Source organism: Aquarana catesbeiana, linkage group LG03 (genome assembly GCF_042186555.1).
Source record: "Aquarana catesbeiana isolate 2022-GZ linkage group LG03, ASM4218655v1, whole genome shotgun sequence".
In the NCBI taxonomy this organism is placed as follows: domain Eukaryota; kingdom Metazoa; phylum Chordata; class Amphibia; order Anura; family Ranidae; genus Aquarana; species Aquarana catesbeiana.
In genome coordinates, this window is record NC_133326.1 from 277,176,899 (window position 1) to 277,196,800 (window position 19,902).

General features: G+C 40.6%; 1 protein-coding gene across 1 annotated transcript in view; it reads right to left on the bottom strand.

Annotated features, from left to right (window-relative positions):
- Positions 1–19,670, bottom strand: part of WIF1 (WNT inhibitory factor 1) — a 153,632-nt gene extending 133,962 nt beyond the window's left edge. The window contains exons 1-2 of the mRNA XM_073620126.1: positions 19,378–19,670; positions 19,090–19,229 (exon numbers count right to left, since the gene is read on the bottom strand). Of these exons, the coding sequence (XP_073476227.1) occupies positions 19,090–19,229; positions 19,378–19,519 (282 nt within the window). The 5' untranslated portion in view covers positions 19,520–19,670. The remainder of the gene's footprint in view (positions 1–19,089; positions 19,230–19,377) is intronic.
- Between the last annotated feature and the right edge of the window lie 232 nt (positions 19,671–19,902).

A 19,902-nucleotide genomic window follows, 5' to 3' on the forward strand; every position in this document is an offset into this window, starting at 1 on the left:
GGGTCAGGGGAGCTTGGTTTTTTTTCCCCACGCCAGTGGGCCATGATCAGGGATGCATGCACTGTCCTGTCACCATTCGAGGAGGCCACGAGGATGGTGAGCAGTGACAGTGCATGCATCAGTGACACTGTCCCCCTTGTCCACCTGTTGGAGCACACGCTGCGTGGAATAATGGACAGGGCACTTGAGGCAGAACAGAGGCAGGAAGAGGAGGACTTCCTTAGCTCTCAAGGCCCCCTTTATCCAGACAGTGTTCCTGCGTGCCCGCCGATCACACAGGAAGAGGACGAGGAGGAAGAGGAGGAGGAGGAAGATTGTGTCAGTATGGAGGTGGAGCCTGGCACTCAGCATCAGCAGCAGTCTTTAAGGGATCAGTCCCAAGAAACACATGGACTTGTACGTGGCTGGGAGGAGGTGGCTGCGGACCATGTCGTTCTTAGTGACCCAGAGGACTCCGGACCGAATGCCTCAGCAAACCTACGCTGCATGGCCTCCCTGATCCTGCAAAGCCTGCGTAAGGATCCTCGTATTCGTGGTATCAAGGAGAAGGACCAATACTGGCTGGCAACCCTCCTTGATCCACGTTACAAGGGTAAGGTTGCGGACCTTATCTTGCCATCGCAGAGGGAGCAGAGGATGAAACATCTTCGGGAGGCCTTGCAGAAAGGTCTGTGCAACGCGTTCCCAGAGACTGGGAGGTTACAAACTCCTGTTTCTGGACAACGTGTTGCTGAGGCTTCGGTCAGTCAAAGAAGGAGCGGTGGAGAAGGTGGCCGTCTGACCGATGCGTTCAGACAATTTTTTGGTCCGCAGCCCCAAGGTATGATCGGTTCCAGCAACCATCGCCAGCGTCTGTTTTACATGGTGCAGGAATACCTAGGGGCAAGATCAGACTTGGACACCTTTCCCACCGAAAATCCTCTGGGTTACTGGGTCTTGAGGATGGATCACTGGCCAGAGCTTGCACAGTATGCAATTGAGCTACTGGCCTGTCCTGCATCCAGCGTTCTTTCGGAACGCACATTCAGTGCTGCTGGAGGCGTGGTAACCGATCACAGGGTGCGTCTGTCCACCGACTCGGTCGATCGGCTGACCTTCATAAAAATGAATGAGTCTTGGATCACCACCAGCTACCAAGCACCTGATGCTGATGTAACCGAATAATTTTTTTTGAAATCTCAGATCCCTTCAAAGACTGCCTATGCTGATGCTGAGTGACTATCCCTGAGTAATTATCCTCTTCCTCCTCAATCATCACGCTGATAGCTTGTAAGAACATTTTTGGTTCTGGGCGCCACCACCAGTGCCTAAGGCACAATTTTTCAGCCCCTGTTTAACAGGGGCGTGTAATTACAATTTTTGATGTAATACTTTGCAGCAGGGCTCGTTCCTGCATTCCAACTAGAGTGTCTGTGAGGGGTTGCAGTGTTGTGGCACCAGCACCAGTGCCTAAGGCCCAATTTTTCTGCCCCTGTCTAACAGGGGCGTGTAATTACAATTTTTGATGCAATACTTTGCAGCAGGGCTCGTTCCTGCGTTCCAACTAGAGTGTCTGTGAGGGGTTGCAGTGTTGTGGCACCAGCACCAGTGCCTAAGGCCCAATTTTTCTGCCCCTGTCTAACAGGGGCGTGTAATTACAATTTTTGAAGCAATAATTTGCAGCAGGGCTCGTTCCTGCGTTCCAACTAGAGTGTCTGTGAGGGGTTGCAGTGTTGTGGCACCAGCACCAGTGCCTAAGGCCTAATTTTTCAGCTCCTGTTCAACAGGGGCATGTAATTACAATTCTTGATCTAATATTTCACAGCAGGGCCCTGTGAGGGCTTACAGTGTTGTGGCCACAGCAACACCTAAGGCCCAAATTTCTGCTGAGTATATAGGGCAGGACCCTACTTTCAAACATCTAACTTACAAACGACTCCTACTTGCAAACGGAAGGAGACAACAGGAAGTGAGATGAAATCTACCCCTAGGAAGGGAAATTCTCTCCTGTAAGAGTTAATATGGGAAAACAAGTTCTCCTTTCCACTGATGCTTTCCAATCCTTGTTCCACAAAAAAACCCAAATTTTCAAAAAACATTTTTCATTGGGACAAAAAAGTGAGGTGAAATCTTCTGAAGAGGAGGAAAGACAGCAAAACAAATGTCACAGGGGTGATAACCCTTCCCTATGTTTTCCAAAAAGCTTAGAAAAGATTTTTTGGCTGGAGCTAAACACGTTAAAAATGTTCAAAATTACAAACAGATTCTACTTAACAACAAACCTACAGTCCCTGTCTTGTTTGCACCGCCTGTATACTGCTGTTCAGAGTATATAGGGCCTGGTGGCCCCACACCTTTCCTTATTTTAATTTGGGTGCGGGGTTCCCCTTAATATCCATACAAGACCCAAAGGGACTGGTAATGGACTGGGGGGTACCCATGCCATTTGTCTCACTGATTTTCATCCATATTGCCATGACCCGACATGACATTAAACCCGCAAGCAGTTTTAAATGAGATTTTTTCCTTTAAAAATGACATTTGGTGCAGGGACTGTTCTAAACATGGGAAACACGCGTCACTTTACAGGCATACTATAGACACCCCCCAGGTACGATATTTAAAGGAATATTTCACTTTTTTTTTTTTACTTTAAGCATCATTAAAATCACTGCTCCCGAAAAAACGGCCGTTTTTAAAAGTTTTTTTTGCATTGATACATGTCCCCTGGGGTAGGACCCGGGTCCCCAAACCCTTTTTAGGACAATACCATGCAAATTAGCCTTTAAAATGAGCACTTTTGATTTCGAACGTTCGAGTCCCATAGACGTCAATGGGGTTCTAACGTTCGTGCGAACTTTCGGTCCGTTCGCGGGTTCTGGTGCGAACCGAACCGGGGGGTGTTCGGCTCATCCCTATTAATGACTACAGAGCTGCGATAATTTAAATCTTTTATAGCTGCCTGAAGCTCAGCTTTAGACTGAACCAGTCAGAAAAGTACTGTAATCTGTAAAAATGTACCTCTTAGGAATAGGTGTGTGTGCTATGATTCACTTGTATTTTTTTGGTCAGAGAAAAAAATTCGAGAAAAGGGTCTAAATCCCGTGAATGTCCTGGGAAATTCGGGACAGTTAGCAACTATGGAAATATCAACTTAGTGTCAGGCTTTAAGACTCCCATGGAGGCTGATATGTCACCTATCTCAGCTCCAGACTGAAAAAACCCACTCTAAATAAGATGTTACAGGAGAGTAAAACTTCCACTTAACAAAGCCTTATATTTCATTTATGTCATCTTGACCGCATCTTGACTGGCAACATGACTTGTTGGTGTCTGTCATCGGCACTGTGCTTTAATTTAAAGACAATAATATATACTGTGTAACGTGCTGTGTGTAGAAATATTTATATATATATATATATATATATATATATATATATATATATATATATATATATATATATATATATTATATTTATATTTATATTTATATGTAAATATATAAATATATACTTTTACTCTCACTTTTGTGAAAAGATATAATAAAATATTTACAAAAAAGGGGGGTGTTCTCACTTTAGTGAGATAATGTATATATATATATATATATATATACATACAGTATCTCACAAAAGTGAGTACACCCCTCACATTTTTGAAAATATTTTATTATATCTTTTCATGTGACAACACTGAAGAAATGACACTTTGCTACAATGTAAAGTAGTGAGTGTACAGCTTGTATAACACTGTATATTTGCTGTCCCCTCAAAATAACTCAACACACAGCCATTAATGTCTAAACCGCTGGCAACAAAAGTGAGTACACCCCTAAGTGAAAATGTCCAAATTGGACCCAATTAGCCATTTTCCCTCCCCAGTGCCATGTGACTCATTAGTGTTACAAGGTCTCAGGTGTGAATGGGGAGCAGGTGTGTTAAATTTGGTGTTATTGCTCTCACTCTCTCATACTGGTCACTAAAAGTTCAACATGGTATCTCATGGAAAAGAACTCTCTGAGGATATGAAAAAAAAATTGTTGCTCTACATAAAGATGGCCTAGGCCAGGGATCCTCAAACTATGGCCCTCCAGCTGTTGCAGAACTACACATCCCATGAGGCATTGTAAAACTCTGACATTCACAGACATGACTAGGCATGATGGGAATTGTAGTTCCTGAACACCTGGAGGGCCGCAGTTTGTAGACCCCTGGCCTAGGCTATAAGAAGATTTCCAAGACCCTGAAACTGAGCTGCAGCACGGTGGCCATACAGCGGTTTAACAGGACAGGTTCCACTCAGAACAGGCCTCGCTATGGTCGACCAAAGAAGTTAAGTGCACATGCTCAACATCTTATCCAGAAGTTGTCTTTGGGAAATAGACGTATGAGTGCTGCCAGCATTGCTGCAGAGGTTGAAGGGGTGGTGGGGTCAGCCTGTGAGTGCTCAGACCATAAGCCACATACTGCATCAAATTGATCTGCATGGCTGTTGTCCCAGAAGGAAGCCTCTTCTTAAGATGATGCAAAAGAGCGCCCGCAAACAGTTTGCTGAAAACAAACAGACTAAGGACATGGATTACTGGAACCATGTCCTGTGGTCTGATGAGACCAAGATAAACTTATTTGGTTCAGATGGTATCAAACATGTGTGGTGGCAACCAGGTGAGCAGTACAAAGGCAAACGTGCTTTGTCTACGGTTAAGCATGGTGGTGGGAGTGTCATGACCTGGGGCTCTATGAGTGCTGCCGGCACTGGGGAGCTACAGTTCATTGAGAGAACCATGAATGCCAACATGTACTGTGACATAATGGAGCACAGCATGATCCCCTCCCTTCGGAGACTGGGCAACAGGATAGTATTCCAACATGATAATGACCCCAAACACACCTCCAAGACGACCACTGCCTTGCTAAAGAAGCTGAGGGTAAAGGTGATGGACTGGCCAAGCATGTCTCCAGACCTAAACCCTATTGAGCATCTGTGGGGCATCCTCAAACAGAATGTAGAGGAGCGCAAGGTCTCTAACATCCACCAGCTCCATGATGTCATGATGCAGGAGTGGAAAAGGACTCTAGTGGCAACCTGTGAAGCTCTGGTGAACTCCATGCCCAAGAGGGTTAAGGCAGTGCTGAAAAATAATTGTGGCCACACAAAATATTGACACTTTAGGCCCAATTTGGACATTTTCACTTAGGGGTGTACTCACTTTTGTTCCCAGCGGTTTATACATTAATGGCTGTGTGTTGAGTTATTTTGAGTGGACAGCAATTGTACACTGTTATACAAGCTGTACACTCACTACTTTACGTTTTAGCAAAGTGTAATTTCTTCAGTGTTGTCACATGAAAAGATAGAACAAAATATTTACAAAAATGTGAAGGGTGTACTCACTTTTGTAAAATACTGTATATAGTAAAACAATATCTGGTTTATATATATACCGTAGTGTTTTTAAATCTTGCAAGAGGGAGGAAAGATTTTCATAAAAACAGACTCTCTATAGCAGTGATGGCAAACCTTGGCACCCCTGATGTTTTGGAACTACATTTCCCATGATACTCAACTACACTGCAGAGTGCATGAGCATCATGGGAAATGTAGTTCCAAAACATCTGGGGTGCCAAGGTTGGGGCTGACCTCCTGGCTTTGATACTCTTTTTTAATCACACATCAGGAGCAGGTTTACAGCCTGTGATGCAATACTGAAGACAGAACTTTTCATCTTCAATACTTGCTCTGGGTCAGTGACTTAGTACTGAAGATATACTGTCAGAAGGCCAGTTGTGCAACTAGTATTTTCAGAAAAACAAGTCATCATTGGCAGCCTACATTTTCTGCTCAGCAAAATCTATTCCAGTCAAAAACGCATAAAGAAACCTACCTGCAAGGTACTTCAGTTTTTATTCCTGACATAGTGGTAATGCACCAGTTCGGCCAACTTTCTTTTGTCAGTAATCTAGTGATCCTGGAAGGCACCTGTTTATGTTAATGCATCTACTGCAGCCTAACTACAGGCAGTCCCCGAGTTACGAACACCTGAGTTAGGAATGACTCCTACTTACGAACGGCCTCCAATGCCAGCCACTTGTGCTCCACGCTGGTCCTGGATACCTCCGGACACATCCCATATTGCAGTAAAACATGTACTGCATGGCCAGAAGAGCCCCAGATAACACAACAAGCTCCCGGAACATCCCACATCCATGCACAGGCAGACGTTACACTTACGAATGCAGTGTTCCCGTCCGGAAGTTACACCTACGAATGCAGTGTTCCCGTCCGGAAGTTACACCTACGAATGCAGTGTTCCGACCGGAAGTTACACTTACAAATGCAGTGTTCCGACCAGAAGTTACACTTACAAATGCAATGTTGCTACTTACGAACAACTTTGACTCACGAACAAACCTACAGTCCCTATTGTGTTTGTAACTCGGGGAATTCCTGTACAGCCTTTGGAGGCATAGAAAGGAGGTCCAACAAAAAGTAGTGCACAAATTCTGGAGTGTACCAGTACAGCGAAGTGCTGTGAGTAAAAGCTAAGTGAACCTGAGGAACCTGTAGTGTGGAGGGCAGTGTAAAGGGTAGTGGTACTGCTGACAGGAGAGCCAAGTGGCTTGGCATTTTCTAAAGCCAACCTTACATGGTTCAAATCAAATCTGAAATTCAAACAATGTGTGGACAGGCTGATTGTATCCATATTACAATATATACAGTATGTAAGAGAGAGAGAGAGAGAGAGAGAGATTTAGCCTATATTTTCTGATTACTTCCATCCACATATGTGACATTGCCTAGGCAACCTTGGTTCTTCTAGCCTTATAGGAAAATCATCAGAGGCATATCCCACCCAATCCTACTTCTTATTTCTGGATTACAATGCCTGTATTTGACTTGGTGGGCCAAGTCTAGGAACAGTAAAAGGCCGACTAATGAATGCTTGTGCCTTCAAAAATGTCAGCTTACAGTGTTTTACAGCACTGTGCAATGAATAAAAATAAATAAACTGTAAAGTAAACCTGCTGTCAGGCTACAAATGTTTATGTTTTTACATATTTTTAACAAACAAAAAAAGAGCTTTAAAAAAAACCCCTTTAACGACCTCTGTAGCTACAGGCAATATGCATCCATTCCATCTCAAAGATGTTACTAAAGTCATTCTCTCAGCAATTTATCTCCACTGCTTCTCACTTCAAGAGTACCTGGTCTGCCTTCACATGCCTTCACATTGGAAGATTAGAAAGCTGGAAGGCTGCCAAGTCACTGCTGGAAGTGGAAGTAGGGATAGCTGAGCCACTGTGAGAGAGACTTGAATGACTAAAAACAGCTAAATTGCAGAAAAAGAGATGAAAGATACCATTCTATAAACAATAGGAGAAAAGGTACTTTTTTTTACCCTGCAAAGCTAAATTAAAGCTGAACTCCAGACTTCCCTTTAGTCTAGAACAGTGGTCTCCAAACTGGTGCGGGGGCTGGCTGCGGCCCTTTGCTTGCCTCTATCTGGCCCTTGGGCCTCTATTTCTTCCACTGATACGAGACACTATTCTGCCAACTGACTGTGGCAATGGGGCACCATTTCTCCCATTGACACCAACAATGGGGCACCATTTCTCCCATTGACACCAACAATAGGGCACTATTTCTCCCAATGATACCAACGATAGGGCACCGTTCCTGCACCTAATACCAAATGTGATGTTTACTCCCACTGATGCCAGGAACATTTCCACTCCCGCTGGCCACAGTCCCAGCCCCCCTAAAGTCTGAAGGACAAGAAACTTGTGTGTAGAGAGTTTGGAGACCCCTGGTCTAGAACAGTTGGCCAGGCTCTTTTCCTGTATTCAAAATGCTTATTCTGATTTTACTGTATACCGTGTGCCTTAGAAGATGCCTCATTTCATGGCTGGAGAATATAATTGAGCACTTTTCTCCCCAGCCTGAATGTCCCTAACCTGCTGTTTCCATTAAATTCTATCAACTATGGAGGCTCGTCATCACATGGGGGTGTTACCTAGGGCGGTCTGCTGTTTATTTAGGAAGCTATGTACAGCCATTTCCACGAACCATAATCTCCCTGCTTTGCATAGGGAAGCACCAAGATCTACTGATGACATCATAAAATATATAATGAAAACTGAAAGGTGTATTTAAAAATGTCATTAGCTTGTTGACAAGGAAGGAAGGGACGAACCAGGGAAGGCAAAGTTTAAGCAGATTAAACTTCAGTTTTCAGTGGAATGTGAACCTTATGGAAAACAAACCGTGTAAGATATTTGCTGTTTACAGCTCAATAACTAAGTTGAAATGTAATTTAATAAAAATATAATTTATTGTGTTTCAGATAAAACTAAATTACTCAACATACATAGGAGAATTTAAAAAAATCAAGAGCACAAATATGAAACAGAATTGACTCTTAGGTTTATTCCTTATACTTTTAATACTTATCAAAATAATCTCTAGCTTATAAAAGTTTAGCTAGGTGGTATTGATGCCTGGTAGATATGCATAATATTAATGTTAATCAAGAGATATGTTGGAGATGTCTTAATGCAAGAGGCACAATGTCACATATATGGTATTGCCAACCTGGTTTTTTATTTTGGTCAAAGATTTTTAACATCTATTGGAAAATTACACAATCTGCTATGCAACCGGACATATGTATCTCTGTGTTATCAATTATTCCTGGATCAATGAGATCCATTAAAAAAGACATCTTACGGCATATGCTTACCACAGCGCGTACGGTCATAGCCCGCAACTGGCAGAAGACATCAGGCCCCTTTATGGCAGAATGGGTGTGTGAGATGAGCAAGAGGCAATCCTTAAAACAAATGATATTGGTAGCCTAACAGAATGAATCCCAAAGATATGCAACAATGGGAGGAATTATGAACCTGGGCAATATTATCAAAATATTTATAGCAAAACTTGACTTGAACCATTTCCCTTTTTTTTTGGTTGTTTGTTTGTCTGTTCTTGTTGTGTCCATTTGAAAAGTCTTGTAAAAGCAGCGATTTGTAAGCCAATGTGCATGGACCCTACAGCAGCATCTAAATGACTAGGGTTATCCCAAAGGACAATGCAATGGAATGCAAAAACAACAGTTCCCCTTCCACTGATCATACTGCAGTAAACTGAAACCATTGCTTTTATGACTACCTTTCTAAATGAACCTGGTAAGTGTTAAATGAATCTAGGTGCAATTATTATAGTACAAGTACTGTGTGCTGACTTTTAGGAAACAAATACTTACCAGCCCATGCAGTCTACTGCTGTAATTCACACAGATGATGCTTCTCAGGGTTCCTGTGCCTCCCCACCTACATCTTGGTTTTAGTCATACATGGATCGAAATTCGACCAGTTCAGCAGGGACCGGCCAAATTTCATTCCATGTATGGGCAGGCTGATTGTACCCAAGTCAATCCATCAATTTCAGATTTTTTTTTTACACGAGATTACTGATGGCAGCTATAGCCGCTAGCAGTAATCATTGTGTTCTGCCAGCTGGGAAGGCTCCACCCATACCCCCGCCAGAAGAACACAATAGCACTACGGGAGGCATCCCCCTATCAACACTGACAGTGTTGATAGGGAAATCTAGCGATTTTCTGAAAAATCCAATCATCTTTGGGCTGCCCTAGGAGCTGACTTTCACTTTGTGATGACTCACAGCTGGCTCCCTACTGTGCAGGGAAAGACATGACCTGCAGTGAGATTGGTATTGCATCTTCCTTGGATATGTGATGTTATCCCAGAAAGATGGGGAGGGGGTGGACCAAGGATATGTCATCCTCGGCTAGGAGGGGAAGGAGGAAGTGGGAGTGAGGTACTTTCTACTTAAAAAAAAGATCTGCCATTTCTGAACAGGCTAGGAGAGAGGAAGAGAAAGAAAGGTAACTTTTTTTTTAGCAAAGGTCTATTTTACCTGAAATTGTTATCATTCTTTTTAGACAGATAGAGTGTTTTTTTTGTGTTATTTAATATACACTGTGTTTTTATTTTTTGCTATATAGATGAAAAAATACCAAGAATTTTGAAAAAAACACAAACATTTTTTCTGTTATAAAATTTTGCAAATAAAAAATATTTCTTCATAAATTTAGGCCATAATGTATTCTGCTACATTTCTCTGGTAAAAAATAACCCAAATCACTGTATATTATTTAGTCTTTGTGAAAGGTATAGAGTCAACAAACTTTGGTAAATATATTTGAAAATTGATCAATCCTAATGTAATGATTGCCTGTCTAATGTCTTGAGGCCATAAAATGCCAGGACACTACAAATACCCCCCAAATTACCCCTTTTTAGAAAGTAGACACCCCACAGCATGATAATAGGAGGCATTTTCTGAAGTTGTAATTTTTTTGTCACCATTTTTTTGAAAAATTAAAAAACTAAATACAATTTGGGATTTTGTTAACAATTTGTGTTACATACTATCACCAGAGCACAATAACATCATCATATAACTGGAGAGGTGGTGATCAGAGATACTGATTGAGAAAAAGAAAACTTTAAAATGTGTCCTCAAGACAGAATAGGGGAGGGAAAAAAATGTGCTTGTGTTGGAACTTTTGTAATTCCTATTAACACATAACAAGTTTACATTTCATCAAAAGTTTTTTTGCCAGGCACAGGGCACTGCCATGGGCACCAAGCGTGCCCCAGCAAATGCCAACGTTTACTTAGGAGATTGGGAGGCTTGGCTTTTCAGTGGAGAGGGGGAGTTGTTGGTGTACCTGGACAGGATTTTGTCCTGGTACAGGTACATCGACGATGATCTCATCTTGTGGACGGGAACTAAGAAGCACTAGTAAATGTGACCCAGTACAGGTCAATTTTTTGGACTTGACCATTGAACTGGGCGAGAACAGTGACATTAAAACAAAATTATTTAGGAAACCAATGACCACCAATAACCTCCTGCATGCAGATAGTTTCCATCCTAGATCACTAATTTGTAACATACCGGTAGGACAATACCTACGTGCATGTCAAAACTCCACAGAGACTGCAGACTTTGAGACGGAGGCAAAAAAATTGAGAAAGAAATTCATTCAACGTAGCTATCAGAGGAGGTGGTTTACTAACACCTATCAGAGAGCCAAAGACAGCGATAAGGAAGCTTTCATTTTTAAAGAAACAGGTACCGACAAGGACAGGACACCCAATACTAGAATACGTTTACAATTTAGCGAACTGGTACCCAGGGTCAGGGATATATGTACCACACATTACTTTGTCAAATGGCAAAGTCCTGAAATGCAAGGGACATGCCAATTGAAATAAATCAGGTGTTATATCATGTGGAGCTTATTATATCGGAAAGACGATAAGAACAGTTAGGAGAAGGCTTCAGGATCACATATATGACATTGCTACATACCATTTAAAGGCACCTGTAGTCAGACGTGTATGTCTTAATCATAGTAGACAATACATCATTAATATGCTGGGTGTTAGAGGTGGTTGATCCCAATCACAGAAGAGGTAACTTTGATCAAATATTCCCGCAGAGAGAAACCCAATAGATTTGGGAAATGGGCGCGGTTCACCCCCCAGGCTTGAACTATAGCTTGTCCTTTGTTCCGTTCTTAAACCTAGTTCCCTCTTGTGCATATCATTTAGGGTGCTTGGTCCTTGACATGTCTCTCTCCTGCTTGTGAATTCATACCATTACATATTTTGTATTATTTTTGGTACCTCTAAAGTGATCTGACACACTGTATATAATATCACTACCTGAGTATCAAGAATAATTATATGAATCTTTATACAATATCCCATTGTTTTATATATTATATTTTAGCTTGTATTCTTTATTCATGAATTTTGTGCTGGAATTGGGAGACAATGATGTTTGTTTTGCCTCCTGGTGTCCCCTAGATGTTGTAGGAGCCTCCACCCCTACTACACATGCGCGCCAAACGTCATGGCGAGTGCGCTGTGACGTTTTTGCGTTATGATGTATATTTACTTAATGGCGTTTTTTGCCGTTTTGGTGCCAAAAGCGGTCATTTTAGGTAAATTTAAAGACATCCCTCACACAGACAGGTGACAGTTGCCTCTGAAGCAGCCAGCATGTCCGGCGAAACTGGTTAGGCTCCCAGCTTGGTCCCATGCACCCAGTCTTTGGGATATCCCCTCTCCTACCTCCTCCATTCCTTTAAGGGACTGATATACCTTTATTGCCACAAACACAGCTTGGACTTTTCAAGCTCCACATGGATGGATAAGTACATTTCCTTTATTTGAGTGTTAAATGGCTTTTTGTTTCTCTTCAAATGACACTGATCGCTCCCACTGGGCAATGATAAACCACATATTACACAGTTGAAGTTTTCATATGTGATTCTTTTGCCAATAAGGGAGGACAGCAGATGCCTTGCTAATGAACCACAAGGGCATTATATGTGATAACAAGGACATCCCTCCCTGGTTTTTACACTTGTATTTTATTGTAACCATATAAGTCACCATTTCCCACTTCTTTCAAGCTGGATACAATAAGGACTGACCCCACACAGAAAACCCTTATGGACTTCACTGGTTATTAACCACATGCAGTGGCCCACTGTATCACCCTCAGTTGGGTAGATCTCACATCATGGCCCAAACAATGCTGGCCGCATTGTCCACATGTGATTTGGATTTTCTTGCATATCCATGAGAAGATACCTTAATGGACTCTGTAAAACATTCAACTTTAAATTCGCTCTGAAAACATATCTCACCATAGGATTCCTCTTCAAGAAACCTTCAGCAACATTTAGCCATGAGCTATATATCATCACTTTATAATATGGAGGAGGCAATGCCACACAATTTTTGATTTAGTTGACAGAAATTGTACCCCCTACTGGGGCACATACATTCATGAATATGTGCTAATATTTTTGTTTTTCTTTTTACCTCTTTTTGCGAGAGGGGGTTGTTAATACAACTTCCCTGCAGCTGCCATGGTTATGTGTATTTTTAAATAATTGGGCAATTATGTTTTTATGAGACAGATAGTGGGTTTTGTACTGTTTAGATATGTGTGTTTAATAAAGCTGATTTCTATATTTCTATACATGTGTCAGATCACTGGGTCTTGTTACACCTATTTATGTATACAGTATACACAGTGTGTACAATTGAGGTTGAGCTCAGTCAGGCTTTTATGTCTCTTTTTTTGTTTCTGATCAGAGATACTGACTGGTCACAGTAAGAAAAAAAACATAATTTTGTAAACATTTTTTTTCTTTTTTTTTTTACATTTTTTTAGACATACTGTGACCAGAGCTGTACAGTGTTACCATAGTGACACTATACTGCTCTGGGGAGTTCATCAGGATTTTTTTTTACACTGTTATAAGCAATCATTTTTATAAATGGCCTCTATTCTTTGCCAGTGTGTACTATTGTGATAACAGTGATTGGCCACAGCTATCGCATGGTACAGATGCTCTGTAAACAGTCCTGTGTATACCATGTGATCACTGTGACTAATCACAGAGATCATCACAATAGTACACAATGAATGGCTATGAATGAAAGCCATTAACTGTGTGAAACTGTCTTGTGATCGCTGTGATCATAGCCCGATACAGCTATCTGTACGCGGACACAGCGGGTGACAGATTAAGCTGCAGCGCGACCTCTGGAGTGCACGGGAGGCGTGCAACTGGGAGAAATAATGTCCACCGAGGGTGAAAAAGCTCCCGCTCAGCCATCGTTTGACTATAGGCTGGCCGGGAAGCAATTAAAGCTGAACTCCAGGTTAAGCAAATATTGTCTTAATACCCAAGTGATGTGTATTCTTGAATCTTGGTGTGCTTTGTGCATTTCTTACAGATCTGTGCAGTACTCCAGTGTAAAACTTTGCAGGCGCTTCCTGTAATAAAGACTGGTCACTGTTGCTTTCTCTCCTTGGGGGGTGACTCATCCTGTATCTGCCCCTCCTATAGTTTTCTGCATGCAGTCTGCAGTGGGTGGAGCTGCTGGGCCCCTCCCACAGATCTGCTCTCTGCACTGACTATGTACAACTCAGTAATGCTACTTTTACAAAGTAATAACTACGTTTAAAAAGGCATTTGGTGCACACAAAGTTGATTTATATCCTTTGTGGTTATTAAGGAATATATTAAAATAAATGTTTTTGTGCTCGGAGTTCAGTTTTAAGTGAGTCTGAACTTTTCTGCAAATCAAAATAGGAAGCTGATTCCTAAAAGCTGGAGAAATGGAAACACTGGGGATTATTTACTAAAGCTGAAGAGTGCAAAATCTGGAGCAACTCTGCATAGAAACTAATCAGCCTCCAGGTTTTTTTGTCAAAGCTTAACTGCTTGCCGACCAGCCACTGTCATTATACTGTGGCAAGATGGCATGGCTGCGCAAACCGCCATAGGTGTACGTCAGCCGCTTTAAGAGCTATAGGGGTGCAACGCCAGAGCCGATGCGTATGGCCGGCGGCCGCGATGTCCACCGGCGACAGACAGATCCCCGTTCTGTCAGGGAAGTAGAGAGGGATCTTCCTAATAATCAGGAACAGAGATCTCTCTCTACTCTCTGTCAGTACACTCCCCCCTCAGTTAGAAACACCTCCCTAGGGAACACCTAACCCCTTGATCGCCCCCTAGTGTTAACACCTTCCCTGCCAGTGACATTTATACAGTAATCCGTGGCTATTTTGCCTATCTGGCCCCCACCTAACACCTGAACATTTATCTTCTCAATCAGCACATCGTCCACAGTTATTACCTCTTGTATCCCTTGACCTTTCCTCTTAGATTGGCAAGCTCTAAGGAGCAGGGCCCTCTAATTCCTACTGTATTAAGGTGTATTGTATTTGTACTGGCTACCCTCAAGTTGTAAAGCGCTGCGTAAATTGTTGGCGCTATATAGATCCTGTATAATAATAATAATATTCTTAGCACTGATCACTGTATAAATGTCATTGGTCCCAAAAAAGAGTCAAAAGTGTCCGATCTATCTGCCGCAATGTCGCAGTCCCGCTAAAAATCGCTGATCAGCACCATTACTAGTAAAAAAAAAAAGAAAAGAAAAATGCCATAAATATATCCCCTATTTTGTAGACGCTATAACTTTTGTGCAAACCAATCAATATACGCTTACCAAAAATATGTAGAAGAATACATATTGGCCTAAACTGGTGAAGAATTTTTTTGTTTTTGTGGGTTTTTTTTGGATATTTATTATAGAAAAAAAATTCAAAATTGTTGCTCTATTTTTGTTTATAATGCAATAAATTAAAACCGCAGAGTTGATCAAATACCACCAAAAGAAAGCTCTATTTGTGGAAAAAAATGACATAAATTTGGTTTGTGTACAACATCGCATGATCGCGCAATTATCAGTTAAAGCGACACAGTGCTGTATCGCAAAAAATGGCCTGGTGATTAAGGGGGTAAATCCTTCTGGGGCTGAAGTGGTTAACTGAAAAAGCTGAAGTTAGAAGCTGACTGGCTACCATACACAGCTGCACCAGATTCCGTGTGCCCCAGTTTTAGTAAATCTAGCCCATTGAGGTGTAGCTCATCCCCACCAATCAGATTTCAGCTGTCATTCCTATAGTGCTTGTGGAAAATGAGAACCAACGTCAGGTTAATTATGATCAACAAAACATGTTGTGTCGCTTCAGTTCTCTCTGCATCGTCTGGAAGTTTTTACCTATGAAATTAATGATTTTGTATGCACTAATGTGGAGTACAGAGGTTGTATATTGAACATTTATACAATGTAAACTACTATGGAAACCAGATGTAGCTTACAAGGTGCCTCGCATCTCATCTCTGAGTACTAAAGCCTTTTTTGGCCACAGTTTGAGCCGTTTACCGCTGTTTTCTATCAGATAGAACAGATGGCATGCACATGCTTGCTCTACTAAATGAAGTGGGATCTCAGCAGCATTATGCTTTGATCCCCAGTGGCATGTCTACAACACCAAGATGCAAAATACCACAGAAGAACAGAATCTCAATATTAAAGGCTAGAAGCTGCACACTTTTGATATGTGAACCCCTTTAAGTAAAAAAAAAAAAAAAAAAAAAAGTCAAGCACACAGAATGTAAACATACTGACATTCCACAGTGGAAATTCTGCCACAGAGGTCAGGAAACAAGGTATTTCCTCTACTATGTGACATGCTACACAGCAAAGGTGTAACTGTGAGTCCAATTCAGTGAAAGCCGTTTCCTTGGCTCATAAATACTATTAGTAAAGAGTTTGCTATGCTCCTATTAGGTATTCCGATAACATGGACTTCGGCAGTTAGGTCCTATGAATAAGCCATTTATCTATACTCACAGAGCTGCTTAGAAGCAGAAGAGTACCTAACCAACACGAATCATATTTCGTTTCAGCATGCAATGACGACCAATGGCTTAAGCTGGTCTAATTGCTGAATAAATAACATAAGGCGTATTAAAAAGCAAAAAAGCAATAAAAAATGTCATCTACAGCAACCTCCGTAAGAATTCTTCTTTCAGTCCCCAAATATCTAAAATCGAATGGCTACAGGTTAATTGCACTTCCTATGGGGGCCTCCTTTTCTGTGCTTTATTGAAGCAGCAGAAAGGCAGCTGTGTGAAAATCTATGCCTGTATTTCTTCACGCATCACAGTGTCATGTGGCTGATCTTACTACCCAGAGCCCAACGCACAGCTTACCTGCTGTGTTGCCTTTGATGAAGACCTTGTTTTGGATGAACTTGAAAGAAAGGTTAAACACACATTTTTGTTTCTCATTCAAGTTACTATGTGTGACATATTTACTGTCAGTTTTGTGTTTGAGCAGCTGGTAATCCAGGGAAGGGCAGCTGCTTGGGACTAATATAGTTTCCCCAAATATTCAAAAGCTCTGCTTGGCATTACAAAATGAGGAGAATCTTGTCGGACCTCTGCCAGCACTATGACCTACTACGACAGGTTCATAAAAAAACCTTGTCTAGTCTTTTGTCACACAATATTTTTATCAATGCAAACCAAAAACAATGGTGTTTGTAAACGTGATTGTAATAAAAAGAAAAGAATGATATCTGAATATCTAAAAAGAGACACCGATGTATAACCCAAACAATGCTAATATTAACTATTCCAGAGAGGAGCACAAAAATATCACAAAATAGCACTTGCAATTATGATTATTTATATTGACTACTTATATCATGACTATAAATGATACCAGAGAGTAGTAGTGATGTTGCAAAGATATTTTAAAATATCACAAATAAAATGTGCAATTATAATTATTTATATTGACAAATTATATCATGACTATAAATATAAATTTTGCCAACAGAGAGATTACAAAATGTAAAAAAATCACAGTTATAACTTGCAATTATACTTATTTATACTGACTACTTATATCATGATTTAAATATGAAAAATTACAGAGAGTAGCAGTAATATTGCAAAATCATTAAAAAAAAACACAAATAGAGTTTGCAATTACAATTATTTATATAGACTACCCTTATCATATATATATTTATTTATTTTTTTATATATACTATACCAGCAGTGATATTGCAAAATATTAAAAAACACAATTAAAACATGAAATTCTGATTATATAATTATAGTGACTACTTATATTATGGCATATTGATAACTAAGTTCTTTAAGCTAAATACCATTAAAGATGACTAGTTCTGTACTTTTAAGATATGCCAATACAGTAATTAATGTATATATAGTATACAACTTAACAGAACATCTGCAATCTAGTTTAAAAAGTGCTTCATATATTTTACTGGCACTAGGAACCTTTAGATTTTTTGCAGATGACATAATGAATTATTTTAATAAAAATATATACATTATTTGTGCTGAAGGTTTGAAGATTTCGTTAAACAAAACAAACACACACACACAACAACCAAAAAAAAAAAAAAAATATATATATATATATATATATATATATATATATATATATATATATATATATATATATATATATATATATATATATATATATATATAAAATATATATATATATATATATATATATATATATATATATATATATATATATATATATAGTACATATATATTTTTTTCAATGCACACACAGAAAATATATATATTAATAATAATTATTTTAAAATACATTTTGTTAAATATTTATTTGGAACATATTTAATATATAATTTATATATATATATATATATATATATATATATATATATATATATATATATATATATATATATATATATATATATATATATATATATATATATGTTATATTTTTATTCATATGTATATATATATAAAAAATAATGTTATGTATGTATCACTGGTCTCCACACTGCTGCCCGCAGGCCCTTTATCTTTCCCTTTGTGGCACTTTTTACCCCATTGACATCGACAATGAACCACAATTTTTTTCACTGACAATAACAGGGGGTCATTATTTTTCCCCATTGACACCAACGATGGGGCACTATTTCTCCCACAGATACCATAGATGGGGCATTATTTCTCCCACTAATACCAAAGATGGGACGTTATCCCTCTTACAGATACAAATCATGAGGCACTATTTCTCCTACTGATACCAACAGTGGAGCATTTTTTCTCCCACTGATACCAATGATGGGGCACTATTCCACCCACTGATACCAATGATGGGGCACTATTCATCCCACTGATACCAATGATGGGGCATTATTCCTCCCACTGACAACAATTATGGGGCACTATTCCTCCCACTGATACCAATGATAGGGCATTAATCCTCCCACTGATACCAATGATGGGGCATTATTCCTCCCACTGACGCCAATGATGGGGCACTATTCCTCCCACTGATATAAATGATGGGGCACTAATCCTCCCACTGATACCAATGATGGGGCACTATTCCTCCCACTGACGCCAATGATGGGGCATTTTTCCTCCCACTGATACCAATGATGGGGCACTATTCCTCCCACTGATACCAATAATGGGGCACTATTCCTCCCTCTGATATCAATGATAGGGCACTATTCCTCCCACTGATACCAACATGTCTGTAGGACATTAAACTGGCCCTTTATTTAGAATGTTTAGAGACCCCTGTTATATACTATAGATAGCAGACGTACCTGTCCAGTTGCTTGCCAAGTAAAATTCATGGCCTGGATATTGACAGGAATAGCAGGCATCCTTTGCTGTGCTTTTCTAAAATCATGGGTGAAAGGGGCCATTTTCCCTTCAGAAACAATCAAGATATCTTCTTCAAAGCCTGCAATAAATGCAATAAGTGATGAGAAGACAAGCAGTGTATTGATCATAAAAGTTCCACCCAGCTAATTCCAGGAGTAGAGGTCCTATGACTGTGCCCTGATCTGTGGGCACATCTCTGGATCCCTGAGAGTAAAGAAGGAGGGTACCTATGAGGACTCTTGCTTGGTGGGCATCGATCCACATGTACAGGCTGTCCTCCTGTCTCTGTGCAGCCTCTGCATTCATAATCACACAGCAAATCATAGCGGAGAGTTGGAGAGCAAAGCAGCACACCGCTGTCAGGGCCATGCTGCCGGGACACTGGGATCTGCCCCTTCCAGGCTCTTCTACTGATAGATACTGATAGAGATAGTGGTAGATAGTGATAGAGGTCCCGTGCCGTGCTGCTGGTCCTGGTGCCTGCTCTGATCTCACTCAGGCTCCGCCTCTCACCACTTCTACAGTCAATGAAGTAGTAAAGGAGGGAGCCGAGAGTGTGACATGGGGGAGGGGCCTGATTACAACCGACTGCCTCCCATCCAGAGCTCATCTACATCAAGGGAGGGGGGCTCCGCTCCGATTAGGGGGGCTGGATTCATCATCACAGCTCTGATCAGGATCGGGGATCTCACAATCGGAGGAGACCCAGAGAGCCATACATAACCAGCTATATCATAGAGGACGTATGAGGA